Source organism: Mustela erminea, chromosome 1 (genome assembly GCF_009829155.1).
Source record: "Mustela erminea isolate mMusErm1 chromosome 1, mMusErm1.Pri, whole genome shotgun sequence".
Taxonomy (NCBI): Eukaryota; Metazoa; Chordata; class Mammalia; order Carnivora; family Mustelidae; genus Mustela; species Mustela erminea.
The window spans coordinates 34,460,304-34,478,966 of NC_045614.1; the positions used below are offsets into that span (position 1 = coordinate 34,460,304).

At 46.5% G+C, this 18,663-nt stretch overlaps 1 protein-coding gene across 1 annotated transcript in view; it reads right to left on the reverse strand.

The window, feature by feature from the left end:
* The window catches only part of LRIG1 (leucine rich repeats and immunoglobulin like domains 1), a 110,352-nt gene extending 92,453 nt beyond the window's left edge, over window positions 1–17,899 (reverse strand). Inside the window, exon 1 of the mRNA XM_032324569.1 lies at window positions 16,990–17,899. Coding sequence (XP_032180460.1) covers window positions 16,990–17,207 — 218 coding nt within the window. The 5' untranslated portion in view covers window positions 17,208–17,899. The remainder of the gene's footprint in view (window positions 1–16,989) is intronic.
* Between the last annotated feature and the right edge of the window lie 764 nt (window positions 17,900–18,663).

The window sequence follows — 18,663 nt, forward strand, 5'->3', positions numbered from 1 at the left end:
TGTACAGATACAGGAAAAATAAAGCAGCATCTAATGTTCGTGAGGGTGTGGGGGAAACAGGCACAACTTCATATGTAAATTGATGACAGTACCAAAAATTTTAAGAAGTTGTATATCCAGAGCAATATGAATTTAGTAACTCAATCTAAGGAAATATGAAACATATAAGCATATGTGTATATGGATGTTTACCTCAGTTTAGGAAAAAACGTAGATGTCTAATATCAGGGAAAGCTGAACTATGACTTCCAACTGTATTTTTTTAAAGGATTTTATTTATTTATTTGACAGAGATCACAAGTAGACAGAGACTGGCAATGAGAGAGGGGGAAGCAGGCTCCCTGCTGAGCAGAGAGCCCGATGTGGGGCTCGATCCCAGGACCCCGAGATCATGACCTGAGCTGAAGGCAGAGGCTTACCCCACTGAACCACCCAGGAGCTCCATTAAACTGTATTCTTAAAAAAATGTTTAATATTAGAGAAAATATTTGTGACACTGAATCTTTAAAAAACAAAAAGCAGAATTACAAATGTATAGAAATCTTAATTTTGCATTAAAAAATAGAACTCAAAAACAGATATTCAACCACAGACATATTCATGTACCAGAGTGATCATGTTTATCATTCGATAATAAAATCAATTATTTCTTTTAAATTTATTAACATATAATGTATTATTTGGCCCAGGGGTACAGGTCTGTGAATCATCAGTTTTACATAATTCACAGCACTCTCCATAGCACATACCCTCCCCACTGTCCACGACTAGCCACCCTATCCCTTCCCCCACCGGCCCCCCAGCAACCCTCAGTGTGTTTCCTGAGATGAAAAGTCTCTTATGGTTTGTCTCCCTCCAATTATTTTTTTCTGTTGTAGTTTCCTCTTTATTCAATGAACCTGTCTACCACGTGTCACCAGAAAATCTAAAGTAATTAAAATAAAAGCATGGTAACCAGACTATAGGTCAATAGTAGAAAACCCTGTTAACATGAAACCATGGCCCTTGACTACCACAGCTTACTGGGTATACAAGGGCCTTCCTACAAGATCTCGATACCATTAGACAAACATTGGAGGCAGAGCTCACTGTGCCAAACACAGCTTTCTCCACTACCTCTTGTTAGCATCTCCAGAAGACTGCCTACACCTGAGGTCCATGCAGTAAGGCGCCAGATTTAGAACTCTATCTGCCCCAAGTCTCCTGCCATGGAAGCTTCTGTAAACCCAAGCTGCTAGTTTGGATTGAACCACTAAGGGCATGGTAACCTGCCCTTCGTGTTCTCACAACTCACTCCCGTCAAGGAGAGCAGCCGTTTCCTCTGCCAGCAAAGAGGGAGAAAAACGACCTTGGCCTGACCATCCTTTTTGTCAAAGTAGAGGTCTTTGGAAAGTCAAGAAGAGCCAAGCAACCAGACCAGCTGCCTGGCCGGGGCTCAGCATAAACTAAGCAAAATAACCACAAGGGGAAGGGTGTCTAGACAGCCTCAGTCTAGGTAAGAAACAACCCTACCCTCAGTGTCAATTCTCAAAAAATAGACTCTAAACATCAGCTCTAGCAAAAGAGCAGAGGAGAGACCACGTTGACCGTTGGGAAATGCCTGTGGGCTCCCTCGCCAAACAAAATATGGAGGACAGCAGCCGGGTTTGGCCCACCTGCTAAGGATGGCCACCAGAAATCCAGAAGGGAAGCAAGGCCCGGGGACCCCATGTGGGAGAGAGGCCACATGCGGTGCCCAAGCTGAACAGGAGTTTTGGTAACAACACTTGGATTTGGGATTTAAAAGTCACCTTCCCACAATAGAGGGGCAAAAAACAGTTGACCCTTACTGGGGTTCAGAAGTTGCCTATCTTTTAACTTCGACTTTCCATTCTTCCAAGTCTCTCAACACTAATATTTGGTGGGGAATAGAGGATACTATCAAACAGACAAGGTATATTTAGAAAATGTACAGACAGGTGAGCCTCTGGGAGGATTAAATTATCCTAAGTGCTTGGAAAACATATCTCTATAGGATTTATAGGACCACATAGAAGGAACACCAGCATAGAACGAACACCAGGGGCTCTGTCTACATCACTATCTGTATTCAACATACGAGGTGGGCCAGATTCTAGAAATACAATGGTGGGTCAGACCCAAAACCAGCCCCTGCTGTGAGGAGCTTACAGATGAGTGGGGAGTCAGAGGGCAGTCAACTCAACGCTTCTCTAATAAAGCACTAGAGAGTTCTCGAGGCAGAATTCTAACCCAGCGGGAAGGTCAGAGAGGGTTTCCAAGAGAAGAGACAGCTAAGGTAGGATGAGGAGGAGTTGGCAATGCAAGGAGGGAAGCACATTTCTCCAGGCTGAGGGAAGAGGATGCGAGGGGACGGGACACAGGCGGCCTTCCAAGGGCGGGGAAAGTCCCACCTGGTGGCCAGGACCCGTAGGAAGGAACAATGAAAGCTGGAGAGGTGGGTGCAGAGCCAGAGCTTTAGGCAGTGGGAATTCCATATTCCAGTGTGTGACTCTGCAGGGACCCTGTGGCTGGCGGGGGAGCAAAACAGAGAAGGAAAATCTCCCCATGTCCCCTAAAGTCTGCATTCCTCAAACAAATAGAACAGAAGAAGAGCTGAATATAAAATGTATCCTACAAAACCACTGAGGAATTCTCCCTTTCTTCCTTCCATCTGCTCCTGCTGGGTTTTGTTGTTGTTGTTGTTGTTGTTTTTGTTTTTGTTTTTAACATGAAGAGTGGGGGCCGGTGGGTCACTGGTGACCATCGCAGTCTCCCAGGACCACATATATCTCCCGGGGCTGCAGAACTCAAGGCATGCCAAGGATTTCAGGCGGAATATAAACTCCATCGGCAGGCTAAACTGTTTATATGTTCTTGAGTTAAAAATACACCACTCAGGTCACCGTTAACACCAGGGCCTTATCACCAAGGCTGTTTGTAAGCTAGCTACACAAGGCCAGTCTATGACTCGCCCATCTTTTAAATGTGCCTCAGTCTACAAATTGTCTAATGATCCATCAGTGAGATTATGGTAAAGCCACCAAATATACACGCATTTGAGAAAAACACTTTCCAAACCCAAGGATACTTTACTGTTTATAAATAGTTTACTTTTTTGATCCCCGAGCATATAATATTCGCAGTTGCTCCAGAAACCAAAGAAACATGGAATGGGAACACAAACCACAACCTAAGAGAAACAATAAACAACAGATGGTGAGACATATGTGCCTGCTACCACCCCCTTCACCAAAGGGGCACACCAAAAATGGATTCTGACACACGAGTCTACCAATGAAGACGCACGCTCTTCAAGATCACATTCGAGACACCATTTATGGAACACAGGAGGCTCAGCAGGAACTGTGCTCGGTGCGTTAGGCCCCCAAGAGTTGAAGGACCAATCCTGGGCCTCAAGGAACACACAGACTTGAAAAGGAAGCAAGAGAAACACAAGAAAACAAACGGTACTAGTTTTCACTATGGTCATTCTCCATACCAGCATGGAGGGTCAAGTCTGAGCCCTAACTGTGGCAATGGCGAGACCCCGGGCAAGTCAGCCAGCCGCTCTGGGTCTCGTGGATAATGCAGAGGTATTACACTTCATGGAGGTAAGATGATAATTACATTAAAGGACAGGATTCCGAGTGCAAAAATGTAAACTGCTCTCACTACCTGAGTTATAGCAAGAGTAGCTAACTTTCCTCAAGCTTCTGCTGTGTGTTAGGCCCTCCTCTAAAAATTACAGATTATTTCCATTTTGTCCTCCTAACAAGTAGTGAGGTTTACCTCCTGATTACCCTCGACTGAGGTAAGAGGAAGCTGAGTCAACTGCCCAAGATCACGCAGGCAGCCATGACACCAGAGACACCACTGTGACCATTGTGTCACCTACCAACATGGCTGCTTTATCTCCATTGCCTCATGTGTGGAATGGGGGTGGGGGGGGCCCTCTGTGGAGGATAAGGACACAGTGTTATCTTTTCTAGCAGCCCCCAAAACCCTGCACCGTTCTGGGCTCTTCACTGGTGAACATGGCTTGAACTTATCTGAAGTGTTCAAGACAAATGCTTAAGTTTAAGTTCAGACCCATGTCACATTTGCCTTAATTAGTGACTCTTATGAGTTGATGTTTACAAAAAACTTTAAAAGGTCATGTGTCTTGAAACAAAGGGGAGGGGTCCCCATAAATAAGTGTGGCTGTCAGGCTGCTTTCCATATATGGGCAAGTCTATTTTAAGTATCATAATCCCAATGTCCAATGATGCTGCCAATTTCACCTCAATGCTCGTTTTTTTAAAAACTCTGACTAGATTTTTCCAACTACACTGTAACTTTAAGCTTTTGTGTTTCTTCTGCATTTAAAAAGAATGCCATTTCCCAATATATAACTCCCAGATGTAGAATTCACAGATGATTCATCTTGTAGAACAAGTGTTCGGAGACATCGGCTCCAAATAGAGGAAAAACTTGGAATTCCCTTCTCCCTCAAAATAAGAACTCGCCTGGATCTGCTCTGCTCAACAAAGTTTGTTTTCAATTATATTTCCAAATTCTTTTAACAATAACTGCATGGCGTCTGGCACCAACACATCTGATTCTTTGAAGTGGTTCTCAGTCAGAAAGGAGAAAATAAGGAGAAAAGGGAAACGAAGGGAGGACCATCCATAACTTTTGTTTTAGGTCAGAGGGTCTCTTCAAACGTTCGCCCTGACATAGAAAATCAGACAAACCACAAGGTATGACTTCTCACTCTAGATCCATACCGCAAGGAGCACTCACCTCTGAATCTACTCCTTTACTCAGCACGAATGCCAGATGGGAAAACAGAGCCGCAGCACCAAGAAAATGGCCTTTTACTCTTTATATCTAAATTCCCAAAACACCTCTGTTAAGTCCTCCACACAGGTCGATTAGCAGTAATCACACTTTAGGGGGTAAACCTCAGGAACCCTCTGAGAAACAATGGAAACATGGGATCCTTTCTGCCCAGAAAAGATGTCCCTAGCCCCAAGAAGGAAAAGTCACAGGGCAAAAAATATGCAATGGCCAGGAGACTCCTAGGTACGTGAATCCAACAACCCCTTCTGCTTTCCAATCAAAGTGGAGGAAGAAGCCTGAGAGGGACTAGATAAAAATAAGGAGTGAACAAAGTCAAGTGAAAAACAGAGAGAATGTCTGACATGGACAAGAGAGGCTCACAGAAGGATGGAAAGAGTGTTTGGTCTATTTTGATCTCGGAAAGCACATGAAATAAAAGCCATCTTTAGGTCTTAAAAGGGGAATGCTTAAAAAAAAAAAATTCTAGTTCTTTGGACTATTTCCTTTAGTCCTAAAGTAGTCCCTAATTCCTGTTAAACTTCCTGTCAACAAGTTCCAAACCACTAATTGTGCCTCCAAATTCACTGCCTTTTAGCTGTATCCCCAAACAGGGTTCCAAATTCCAAGCATTTGTTCTAGAGAAAAAAAAATTTAAAAAATCCAAAGATTCCACCTTATGACAATTTCCATGACAAAGAATGAGTGGAAAGAAGAGAAAAATCCAAGAATTGTCACTGAAGGCACTAACAGACTCCATGGGGAAGAAAGGGAGATACTCGATACTCGGAACACAGAAAATAGAACTGTATAGATTTTGCATGATAAATAAAGACCTTGAGGGCCTGGTGATGACAGGATCACAATTTTTTAAGAACAGCATCTGACCAAGAGCAAACTAATAAAAAAACAGGCAGATGGGTAGCTTTGGTATTAACCTGACCAAAAAAAGAGCAAGATGGGTGGCTCAGTGGGTTAAAGCCTCTGCCTTAGGCTCAGGTCATGATCTCAGGGTCCCCGGATTGAGCCCTGCCTTGGGCTCTCTGCTCAGCAGGGAGCCTGCTTCCTCCTCTCTCTCTCTGCCTGCTTCTCTGCCTACCTGTGAGCTCTGTCTGTCAAATAAATAAACAAAATCTAAAAAAAAAAAAAAAAAAAAAAAGGCAAGAGACAGACTTTGAAAGTAGAGAAACCACACCACTGGACTGTACATATCAGGTTGTTGAGTTTCTACCTTAAAAGATACACACAGAACATCTCCTGGTAAAAGGGTTAAAGCTCCTCTGATATCCACCATGTTCGCACCCTGGAGAACCAGCTCAGAAAGGACAAGACCAGGTGATGTGTAGCCGCCCTTCTCTGGAAGGTACTACTGAGATCCATCACAGATGGCCCCTCCAGAAACCTAAGTCAGTTGACCAGCATCACTCACAAGGTTACTCATCTCAAGTACACACGGACAGCCTGCTTGAAAGACAAGCTGCCCGCAGTGGCCCCAAGAAAAGCAGAGATAAGCAACTCTTTGGAAAAACATGCCGTTAATTCATTTGCTTTTTTTGACCTAAATCTTTAAAAAGTTAAATTAAAGATCTAAAGTATGTCTACTCTAGCTTCCAAAGTTTTCTTTGAGTTTTCCAAAGGCAAAAAAAAAGAGGCAAAGGTCAAAGAAAGAAATACCATGGAATATTCGCTCTGCTTCAATAACACCTACAAGTCCCCATGCACACCCTATTTCCCTTTTTACCCAGGGTGTCCATCTGAGGATTTCCCTCAGAACTGCCAAACATGCAAAGATCACTCTTAAAGAAGTATCCTAGACACCCAGATCAGTTTTCTAATTTCTACTATCCAAGAAATAGTAACCTTATTCCCTCTTTGCTTCAATTAGGATAAAATCATAAACCTGAAAATAAAGAGTCTTAGAAGTCATACATCCTTCTCCAGAAAGGAAATTAATTCATTAGCCCAAGGTCACCCTGCCGATCAGGGGCAGAGCTGGGACAAAACCCCAAGGTCTCCTGATAGCCAGCCATGGGCTTTTTTTCATTCTACCACATGTCTGCCTTCAGAGCTTTAAGAAAATTAATTTTTCCTTTTCGTTCACTAGTTTTTATCCCTCTTTGGTCATGAACCTCTTTACGGAGCTTCACGAAAATGTAGCCTCCTTTCTGTCCAGAGAGACGTACTGAATGCCAAGATTTACGATATAATAAATTTCCCTAGACCACCCCCACCCCAACAAATAACACTTGAAGTCAGCCAGTCTTTATTTTAGGACAGTCTGGAATTCAATATAATTTAATCATTTCTAAGCACTGTTTCAAATGAACTTGTGAAAGAACTCAAAAATCTCCTAAGAAGAGTTCTTGATTTTTCTCTTGGGCAGAGCACAGCCCTCGATGAGGTCAAATCACCCATGGCCAAGAGTCCTACCCAGACACCGAATCTGAGAAAACATTCAAAGGAATCTGGGACGAGGCAGGCCTGACCAGCTCCACAACACTTCAGTGTGCTCTCTGGATCTCCTCTCCTCGGAGACGGAAGGAAACCCCGGCCCCTGCAAGCAGCGGCTTCCGCATGCATCCATCGCCTCACTGTATCAACCAGCTTCCTGGAAGCAAGGAGCTCTTCTGGCTGTTTATAAGTTTGGCAAGCGCTGGGAGCCTGTGTGCCAGAAACTCAGACCAGCCCAGGTGGAGGGAGGAAATCACTGACCAAAAATAAGTAAATAAATAAAATAATAATAATAATAATAATAATAAGTAAAATGCAAACTACAACGTAGGCAAGAGACACAGGGACGGACCAGGGTACACGCTACTGAAATCGGATGAAGACTCAGAGTTCTCCCAATTTGCAGAACAGAAATTAAATTCACAGCCAAAATTTCTTGATTCTACGTTTTTCTCCCCATATACTTTCCTTAAACCCTCCGGCATGGCCTTCCACTTTTCCAAAGGTAGAATCCATGTAAGATGGTATCTAATCAAATATATACATTTAATTAAGCTTACTATGTCCATGAGTTTCACCTGACCGCTGTGGGCAGCTTTTCAAACCACTGAACACCCCATAATCGAAATGGAATTCGATTTTCACAAACAGAATATGGAAATCATTCCACAAACCAGGATGAGCGAAGGGAACTTGGGCAACAGCGGAACTCCCATTCAGATTCCTAATGAAGTGGCAGTCCGTGTAAAATCGCCAAGGGTCTCTCCCCAAGAATGCCATCAGTGCAGACTGCAGAGGAACTAAACCATGGACTTCTACATGGAACAAAACAAAACAAAATCATTCTGCAGCTACTTGAAGAAAAGCATTTTCAAGACTGTGAAGTTTAAATCAAGCACAGAGGGTTCCAGGAACCTAGTTCTTTGCTTTTGGAGGATTTTCTTACAGGGTGCCTTTCACTCTATTTAAAGCTGCCTCAAGGAGCCACAGCTGGAGGGTCAGGCCTTGCAAAGTAAACAACAGTTAACTCAGTTCAGACTCAAGCCCTGACTACACCCAGCAGCAAACTACCCCTCTATTAGCCAACAATATCTAAAATACCACTTTTTAAATGACCCAATCAAAGTTATGTTTGTTCACTAATGGCTTCTAATCAGCAATTAATAGCATCATAGAAACATCCGGATGCAGAGCAACAAGGGAGAGGGGATAGTTATTCAGAACTGCACACTTTTGCAAAAGGACTGTAGGACCAAAGAACTTTCAAAGCACCTCCCGTAAGAATGGTGGAGGGAAGACCTATTCTAAGAACATATAAATTCAGAACACACACGGTATGTGCTCAATAAACATTCTGCAAATATACAGCTTAACCAAAATTCCTTTTGGGAAAACACACTTACATGGTGACTTTTTTTTCAAAAGTTGTTCAAATTCACATTTCTTAAAACCACCCCTTCGTGAACTATATAGTATGTGAATTACATCTGGATAAAGCTGTTCATAACAAGAAAAATACCCGATATGTTCACACATGGATCATGAAAGGGGAGAAGTGTGTTGGGGCATCGATAACCGGGGAGCCGTGGGTTGACTGGACAAGCTGGTGGACGGGACAGAGAGCTCACTACGGATCCCACACACTTGTAGAGAGGTATGCTAGCTCCTTAATAAAGAGGAAAGAAAAAACACCCTAAGCCAACAGACATGTTTGTTGTTGTTTTTAAAGCAACTGGCTGCACATTCAGATTTTTAAAAAATCAGACTCTTCAGATCTTCTCACAAGAAAAAGAAATTGTTATGTGCAACAGTGTATTCCTCGGTCAGCTAGTAACCTTCCCCCAGCAGGCAGAGCCCAGGCCTGCCACGTTCTCTCTGTTCAGCCCAAAGTGCCAATGCCTGAGACACAAACGCTTTCAAACAGAGAGCCCTGCAACTAGAAGGTCTGGAACGAAAGCAGGATTATCTGACCCCCAGTTCAGAAGTGCTCTTTCCTTCTCACTGTATGTGACAGGTATCATCAAGTAGGTAATCCAGAGAGAGAGGGAATTTATCAGGGCAACGTACGCTCTAAAATAAGTGACAAAGGATCTGAATGACAGATTATACACTGGTGGAAGAAGTGAAGGACAGGAATTGGGGGTGGGGGGCCACTTGCTAAATGCTGCGTTAAAGGGGTCTTAGAAGATGATGATGGGATTTTTTAACCATCTTTTAAAAAATCTTTCATTATTTCCACCCTGTTTCTCAACAACTAGATAATTCTGCTTGTTGGACAGACCCATACTCATTTCATTCACTGCCTTCCTAATAATGACACCTTGAGGAAAAAAAAAAAAGAAAGAAAACCCTAGAGATCTTAGAAGATTAGAGACCGTCGCACCCCAGAAGTTTAAAGAATAATCAATGCAAAGTGCTTCAAAGAGACAGGCCATGCTTTCCTTAAACTCTCTGAAGGCCACCTTCTGCCAAGACAAACCGAACAAGCAGTGATTGGAGCCTGCATCCTGGTTCACAAGGAAACCAAGGTGTATTAGGACCTGCAGAGATGAACGGATCAGTTGTTCACACAATGGGCTTTACCGGTTATGCCAGATTAAATAGTAATAAAGACGCCAACAATCGTGGCCGTTCCTGTGGGCAAGCCTGTGAATCATGGCCATTCACTGGGGCAGGGATGCTGGTCCAGGTGCAGAAGGAACGAGAGCAAATGGCTTTTCAGGTGGCATCCCTGCCAGACGCCTCCGATGACCCCGTGCTCACCGCCCGCGTCCCACACAATTCAACTGCAAATAAACCAAAAAAATGACAAATGTCACGGCTCTCCAGCTCTCCGTATCCAGCCCAACAATCGACTGGCCCCACCCCTCCTCCACCCTCAAATATTTCCAGAAAGAAATGGGTACAGCGCAGCATTCAGAGGGCCTCAGCGTCTGTAACCTAACCCTTGTCTGGAAGAGCGCACCTGCATTTTTCCGAGCTATTGACCAAGAGGCACGACTTGCATCTCAGTGGGGTTCAATTTCAATGAAACCAGGGAAATAATAGGATAAAATTATTAGTTTAAGGGCCTCTCACTTCTCAGCCTCCTTCCCACACCCCGCTCCCAAAGGACAATTCTAAATAGACAGAAGTATTTGCACAACTGGAATATGTTTATAAACCACCTCAATAATTTTTGCTAATTGTATAATTTGTATAATTTGCTGCAACTGTTCACAGCTTCCCAGCCTGCCCACCAGGTTGGTCTGAGATTCCCAAGGGCACATAAAGTGCTACTTGTTTGACTTCATAAGTGATGGCCAAAACCTTCAGGAGAGAAGGCTGTGTGGGACGTGAGCCCTGCCACCTGCGCATCTCAAAACAGGCCTTCGTTTCAGAGAAGTCAGCTCTTCCGAAGGAGCCCTTGTCACCAGGAAATCTGATGTGAAGGGACTGGCCATGACAAGATGCAACATTTTGAGTTACTGGGGCTTTCATTCACCTCTGACCTGGGCTTCGGAACCATCAGCGAGCAGACAGACTCACAGGGAGCAAGTGGGCCAAACACACGTGTATCTAACTCTGTGCTCTCAGCCGCTGCCGCACAGAATATTATGATTCCCTTTTTTAGAGAGGAAGGATGGAGGTTCGCCCCACAGCACATGGGAGCTGTGGGGTGGTGGAGCCAGGGATGGCCGCTAGAAATCAGCTTCATCCTCTTCATCACTATTTCCTGGTGAAGGGTGTGTGCTGGGCGTGATCACTGCGGAGGAGGGCATCCCCATGCGTAACAGGAGCAGTGAAGAAAGCTTCCCCCTCAACCACTCTTCTCCCCATCAATAACCCAAGCCAATACCCAGGACAGGGGACGCTCATTTTGAGGACAAAGACAACAACAGAACAGAGGACACAAAGACCATGAAACCCAGCAAGAGGGGGGAACAGCTTTTCAAGAAATTGAGTGACTTTTGTAAATATGCAAAATCTATTCAGAAGCCACATATAAAGTATCAGATTATATAAAATGTAATGATAAAGAAACATAAAGCAAAAAGCCTTTTGATACGAAAAGTTCATAAGCATACCCCCTCCAAAAACAAAAACAAGGATACAAATTGGCAACTTCCAATTAGACCACAGACAAACCACAACTTTCATTTTTTTGACAATCTTGATTGATCTACTCCTTTTGCCTCATGCCAATAATGGTCATGTATGAAGTTTTTCAGTTGAAACTTTCTCAATGGAATTGGCCGGTGAAACTGGTGAGTCTGTACTACTCAACTCTACAGTTCCATAAAAAATAAGTGCAGGTTCCAAGACAGTAAACTACTGTGAAAATGTTAACCTCTGGTCTTCAAAGCCCTACTTCTTCGCACGGGGCGATATGAACAGATCTGAGCTTCTTACTGATTCTCAGACTTTTTCCTACAAAAGCCTTAGACAATCACGTTACTGACACACAACATGAACTGCAGCCATGAGGCAGATGGAAGGGACCGCATAGGCTCAAGGTCATGCTTAATCATAGAAAAACACCACTAACAGTCCCTGAATTTCCCACAGGCCAAAGAACATTGGGGATTTTTAGATATTTCCCCCTCTCTGCCTGGGAATTTTTCCTCCTCCCCTCCTTCCTCCGGTCTCAAGACAATGCCTCCAGCCTTTGAAACTGCATCCATTGTAAACAGCTCTGAATATTAACACAGCCCGGAGTCCCGTTGGCTTTTAAAAGACCCCCAGGGTTTCAAATTGCAGTTGCTGAGGAGGGGGAAGGTCCCCAGTGAGTAAATGTCACCAAGCTCTTTCAAAAGGAGCTGAAAATTAGGCTTGCTCGGGGAAACTTAAAGTCCTTCAACCTATGGGGTAAATCAGAAGAATCCCTTTGAGTTTTAAACAAATGGCGAAAAAAAAAGAAAAGACCACAGTACAACCAACATCCATTATTACTTACAGAGACTATGAATTCAATGAATCCCTTTTCCAGACTTCTCTCTCCTGTGGATGTCATCTTTAAAATAATCATAGGCTATGTTAAACTACCTCCCCTTCCCTGGCTAACAGGCCTTCAGGGTTTCAGCAGGTGCACAGAACTGGGCCAGGTGCATTGTTAAGTGACACAAAACCCTAGTGGCTCTCTCGCATTCCTGTCCACCCTGAAAGGGAAGATGCTGAACAGCCCTTTGCACCAAGGAGACACTTCTGCGAATGGGGGAGAGGCCCTTTTATTGTGAGCCCAGTGTCTGAGGGAGAAAGGTCAGCCAGAGGCCATCCCAACTTGCGCAGGGCAGGCTGCGTAGGGAACCCAGGCAAAGACATGAGCACCGCAGGGAGAGAAACCTTCAGCCAGAGGAGCAGAGTGAGAGTGCCGGGACGTCCGGACATCCAGTGGCAATCAGCTCTTAATACACTACACTGAATCATCTTCATATTTTTGGAGATGATAAATTATTCCGGACAATACATTCCAAAGTCCAAAGTCTGTGAAATCTACTGACCAATGTAATTATGGAAAGAGGTATTTTCTTTTTTAAATAATCCCTGGGAAAGGGGGCACGAACAGTTCTGACACATCCTAAAGGCAAGAGAGACTTATGTGGGAACTTGGGAGACTCCATACACTTCCTAATTTCACAATATTCAAAAACTTGGATTTGATAGCTATAATTTCATATCAGAAGGACTCAAATAGTGTGTCTTTCTCTCAGGGCAACTAATTTTATTCACCAGACTTCCCTTACTCAAAGCAGGTATCAGAGAACGAGTAACTGACAAGTGCTCCGTCTTGGAAGGGAAGGGAGAACCACGCTTCTGACGCCTGTTGCAAAGGAAAGCACACTGAGCCCAAGCTAAATGTCCCTAAAACTCTGAAGGCACTTGTACCTTTCAAATTTTCTGCCATTAACCCATGTTTAAAAAGGTTCCCTAATCCAAATAACCCTTTGTCCGTCCTCATAAATCGAAAGATGTTCAAGGTCTGCTGAGTTCTTCGTAAGTCATATAGGGACACAAAGAGGAAAATGGGCAGAAGGGAAGACCTCGGGGCCATCCTGACAATAATCAACTTCTTACACACACATACACACACACACGCACAACACACATGCACACACACACACACACACACAAAAGAATCTCAGCTGAGTTTCTGGAAGAATTTGGTCATCATCACTTTAAATCTAATTTGCATAAACAGGATGGGAAGTATTTTCCAAATCCTTAATTCACAACACCCTGCACACCTGGCCCTTCCAGCACAGCTGTAAAATTTGAAAGACAAAGGCCCTCTTTGCTTCACCACTACAATGGCAACCTCTGGCTGGTGTTTAATTTCTAATGGGATCTCTGAGCACCACTCTTCATGCCAAAAACAAGGTTAGATTTAAGCACCTGGGTTTGGTACAGAAAATACATAAGGGCACCTAATACAAAGAGACCCAAATCAATACACTCATCTTAATGTGGCTCAGGATAACCCAACTTGGGCATCCTTGAGTGGAAGTCCGTGCTTTCAAAAGCTAGTCTCTCGCCCTTCCCCGCTTACCCCCCACCCCCACCCCAGTAAGAATGACTGAGAACCCGGATTTGTTCCTCCAGGGCCTGCCCTCCTTCCTTTCTATCACAGTCACAGGAGCTACCATTCAGCCCCAGGACAGTTACACTAGCAACATACTGTGCTCAACTTTATGCCACAGGGAAACGTCTAAGGTAAATTCTATTTAATGCTGCTTCAACAGCTTCTCAAGCCCTGCTCTCAAAAATAATTTCAAAGAAAGCAAACATCTAAGTTCTAAGAAGTTCAACTTCTTCTAAGGTTCTGGGAAGTTGGAATAAGGCTTGGCAGTGCTTGGTGCTTTTATGAATGTGCTGGTTGGACGATGCCAATCTCACCTACGTAATGGGATGGCAGACTCAGTTATGGCTCAACTACTACAACCATAAGTTATTGTGCTGAAGAAGTTCTCCTCAGGCCCCAGGAATGAATGTATTTTCCCTTCTACCACTGCCATTCCTTTTTTTTTTTTTCTATTCAAACTGCATTTACATTCACTATTACAAAGTTTTACTTTCCGTATGCTAGGACTAGGAGCAACTCCAAAATTAGATGCACTGTTTACAAAGGGAAAAAAAAAAAATTTCCATAAAGCCACAGGTCCCCTTCTATCCCAAACCCACGGCCTGAAATTGTTTGAACTAGCGGCAGTAAATCTAGTTCATGGGGTTATAAACGGGCTCAAAGCATTTTCTAGACACAATGGACTCGGAGGGTGTAAACTTGGTGAAACTACAAGATATTTTATTTTATTATATACAGAGACTTTCTCCCCTAAAGTCTTGCTGAATCACAGCCAGGAATATAAACGGTATAAATATCCCAATGGAAAACTCAGAATAAAACTATTATGACTTAAATGGAGAAATCTGGTCTAGAAAATACACACACACACACACACACACACACACCCCACTTCATTTTTCTTTAATCAGAAAAAATGATTTCACAAATATTTTTCAAAAGGCCCATTTTGTAGTGAACATGGTATTGCCACATGCTAATCTGAAATCACCATTCACATCCCAAAATCTAATCGGTTAACACCATAATCAGTATGACCAAATCTACTGAAGCTCAAAATACCCAGTTTGGTATTTATTGGTCATCAAATGTGTGAGTAAAAGGGAAAAGACTGCAATTTTAAAGGTATTTATGTTATGTGAAATGTCACTCCTAGGCAACAGGAAGCCCAAAAAATGGCCAGTAGTTTTGCTCCAAAAATTAAAGGCCAAGGAAAAGTGGATCTTGTGACCATAGGGAAGAACAAATAAGGGGACACCCTGTTCTCTCGGCGAAGTCACCATTTCTGAACTAAGTGTCTCCCCCACCATACCACTGACATACGGCACTGATAATCATTCTTCCCACAGGTGAACACTTCAGAAGTTATTCTCATTCTGCCCACATGATTTTCTATTTTAAAAACCACCTTAGGAATATGTAAAGGGAAAACCACAATACCCCAGACTGCCCCCAAGTAAATAAAACACTTGCTACTGGCAATACTGGGCTCTGTCTCCCAGTACAGAACAGCCACTGCCTGTGTTAACTGCTCCCACCCCCCCACCAACGCCCAGACCACTGGTTTTCACTAAGTCTGTGAATCCCAAAGCAGCAGCAGAGAAGTGCCGAGAAAAGCTAACCCCAACAGAAGTCCAGCTTCCAAACTCTGCAGTACCTGATCAACAGACAACGTGTAGTGGGGTCCAAGTGACAGATGTGTGCCCTATTTTCAGAAGTACCCGATCTTCACATGAGAAAGGAATCAACTTCTCTTCTTTCTCCTTTCAGCAGCCAGATACCCAGACCATATTTTCTTAGATGAAGCCACAGGTGTTGGTTAAAACTTGTGTCACCAGTTTCCTCATTTTTAAACGGTGAATGTCATGCCTGAGGTTATTCTCCTGCCCCCCACCTATGTTCTGGGAAAGATGTCCAATCACTCAACTGAAAAGAAGACGATTCAAGCTAGGTCTTTTCTGGAAGGTACTAACAGTTCTGCAGAGATGCTAATTACTGATAACTGGAGAGGATTTTTGACTCAGGAACCAGATTTCTTAGAGGTAGAAGAAAGGATATTACATCCTACCAATGTTTATAGAAGTCTAAAGCAGTTTCTTCCCTCTCCCCAACCACCACCCCCCCCCACCACCACCTACCCCCCCACCCCCCACCCCCCGCCCAGGCCAAACCTCCTGTAAGTAGGGTCCCACTAAGTCCTGATAGGCCAAAATCCTGACAGCACAGAAAAGAGCCTCTTTCAGGTGAAACAAACAGCTTAAATCAACCAGGTCCCTGGCACCCTCTCCTGAAGTAGCACCACTCCAAAACCAATTTGCACATTTACAGAGGAGAAATGCTCAAGTGTGGGCTCCAGCCCACGGGATCATCGAGCCCAACAGGGGCCCTAAGGCATAGACAGGAAGGGTCTGGAACACAGTTCCCCAGTGCCCATCAGGTGGAAAGGGACTGCCACAGCCTCCGCGGTCACAGATCCAAGAACTTTCAAAGCCCCAAACCTGGGGGTCCTCCATGGAAGGCTGTCTTCGACCCCGGCCAGAGCCAAGTCAGGGCACCAAGGTCCTGGGGGATGAGGAGGCTGCTACACACGTACTCTCGCTAATAAATAATGTAAATGCAAGCCTGGAGCCAAGAGTCACCTTCCTTCCTTACGCACTGGAAGGCCAAGGAGCTCAGACACCAAAGAGTTGGGTTACAGGAGAGGAAAAAGAGAAACACATACCCTCAGACCCCAGACAGACTTCCTCACACTCTCCCTTCCAGATGTTTCCCCCTCTCCACCCACACACAGACACACAAACACACTCGCCTCCACTCTTCGCTCACATTCCCTCACCTCCACACTCCCTACTCACTACCCTCCGATCCTCTCAAGCCTCAGGGCCCATTCACCTTCACACCCCCACGACCCACTCCCGCTCACCCTCACACCCCAAAACCTTTGCTCACTCACCTCCGCACCACCCCACGAGGCACACTCTTTTCTCCTCTGGAGCCCCATGTACGACCTCACCACTACGAACCCACGCTCACAGTCCTCAGCCCATACAACTTTACACACGCGCACACCCCTCAGTCCGCACCCCCATCCCGGGTAAGCACCCCCGCCGCCCCGTCTCCCAGTGACAGCGCCCGGGGCTCCGGGGGAGGGCGGCACTCACAGGCTCCGCGTCCAGGCGGGCAGGTCCCGGGGCAGCGCCGCTAAACCGCGCCCGCCGCAGTCCAGCGAGTCCCCCGTGCAAGTGCAGGCAGCAGCGCAGGCCGGTCGAGGGTCGGCTGCCGCCGTCGCCGGCCCCAGCCGAAGCAGCAGCAGCAGCCAAAGGAGAGGACAGGGCGAGCGGCGCTGGGCCCCGAACGCTACCCGGACCGGCCGCGCCATCTTGTCTGGAGCGCGCGGCGAACTCCGGGCGCGGGGACTGCGAGGTCCCGGACGACCGCAGAGGCGGGCCGGTCCGCGGGGACTCCGCTCGGCACTAGGCTCCGCGCCGGGGCATGGCCGCCGGCACAAGTTTCCCCCGCTGCCGCGGCTCTGGCGCTCAGCGGGCCCCCGGTGCCCGGGCCGCTCCGCAGCGCCCGGCTGGGGCCGCGAGCCCCGCGCCCATCCGGGCCAACCCCGCTGGACTCGCTGCGAAGCCCACGGATCCGGGCAAGAGCTGCTCCGCCGACGCTCCTTGTCCTCCCGCCGCGCTCCTGGCCGGCTCCGGAGCCCCCGCGCACGCCAAGTGTCGCCGCCGTCCGCCCAGGGCAGTGCTGTCGCCGCTGCTGCACGGAAAGCGCTCAGCCCCGCAGCCTGAACTGTGCGCCCAAATGCATCTTTCTCTTGGCTCGGAGCGCCCAGCAGCAGACCCGGGGCTGGACGGCGCGGTCACCCCCGCACTCCTCGGAGGGCCCCGTGCGCCTCACTGTCCCAGCGCCGCAGGCAGAGCGCGCGCGCGTAGTTCCGGGCTGTGCTCCGCTGCTCAGCGCGGCGAGAACCCCGCCGACCTCGCGGCGGAACAATCAGCCGCTCGCCGCTGGCCTCCGGGCCGCCCAGCCCCGGCGGGTCCCCGAGGCCCCGCCCCCGGCCGCTCGCCCTCACACACCCCCTGGGCTCCGCGCCCCGCGGCCTCCTGCCGGCCCACGTTGGATGCTTTGCAACAGCGCCGCGCCACGCCTCCTGCCTGCTGCTCATTGGCTGCCGGAGACCAGGGCGACCGGCCCGGAGAGCCATTGGGGCGCTCGCCGTGATCCCGCCCTCCCGCCTCTCCGGCCACCCCGCCCCACTCCCTTTTCCCACCCAAGGTGTGAAGGGCGGGGGAACTGGGAGGAGAAAGGGAGAGGCGGCCTCTGACTCTTAAAGGGGACGTGCTGTCTGTTAGCGGAGAAGCAGGATGCCGACTGGGGAGAGAAGGCGAGACGTGCCCTCTGGGTCTAGGGGAGGAGAGAAAGTTGATTAAGAGGGTAATGCCTCCGCTTTGCAGTTGTCTGGGCACAAGGTTACTTCTCTTCTCCCCTGGCTGTAAATAGCGACGGAATATACAGCAAATCTGTACCCACTTTCCAGGAGCCCTCCAGGAGCAAAGACACAGATTTTAAAACTTCGCAAATTTCCTACCAGTTGGGGTTATCTTTAGTTATCTCATTAGGGGTGGCTGCCTTCCTCTTCGCACAAGTTGGAGCTCCTTTTTGCTCCTGACTTGGTCTTGACCTCTTAAATCCAGCAATATGTCCTCGATTACCAAAAGGAGTGTGTACTGCAGAAACCAAGTCTCAAAGGTGCACACACTCCCACCCCACTCCCACCCTAGTTAGTTAAATAAAGAGTACGTCTGAAAAATGTTCCAGCCTTCCATGAA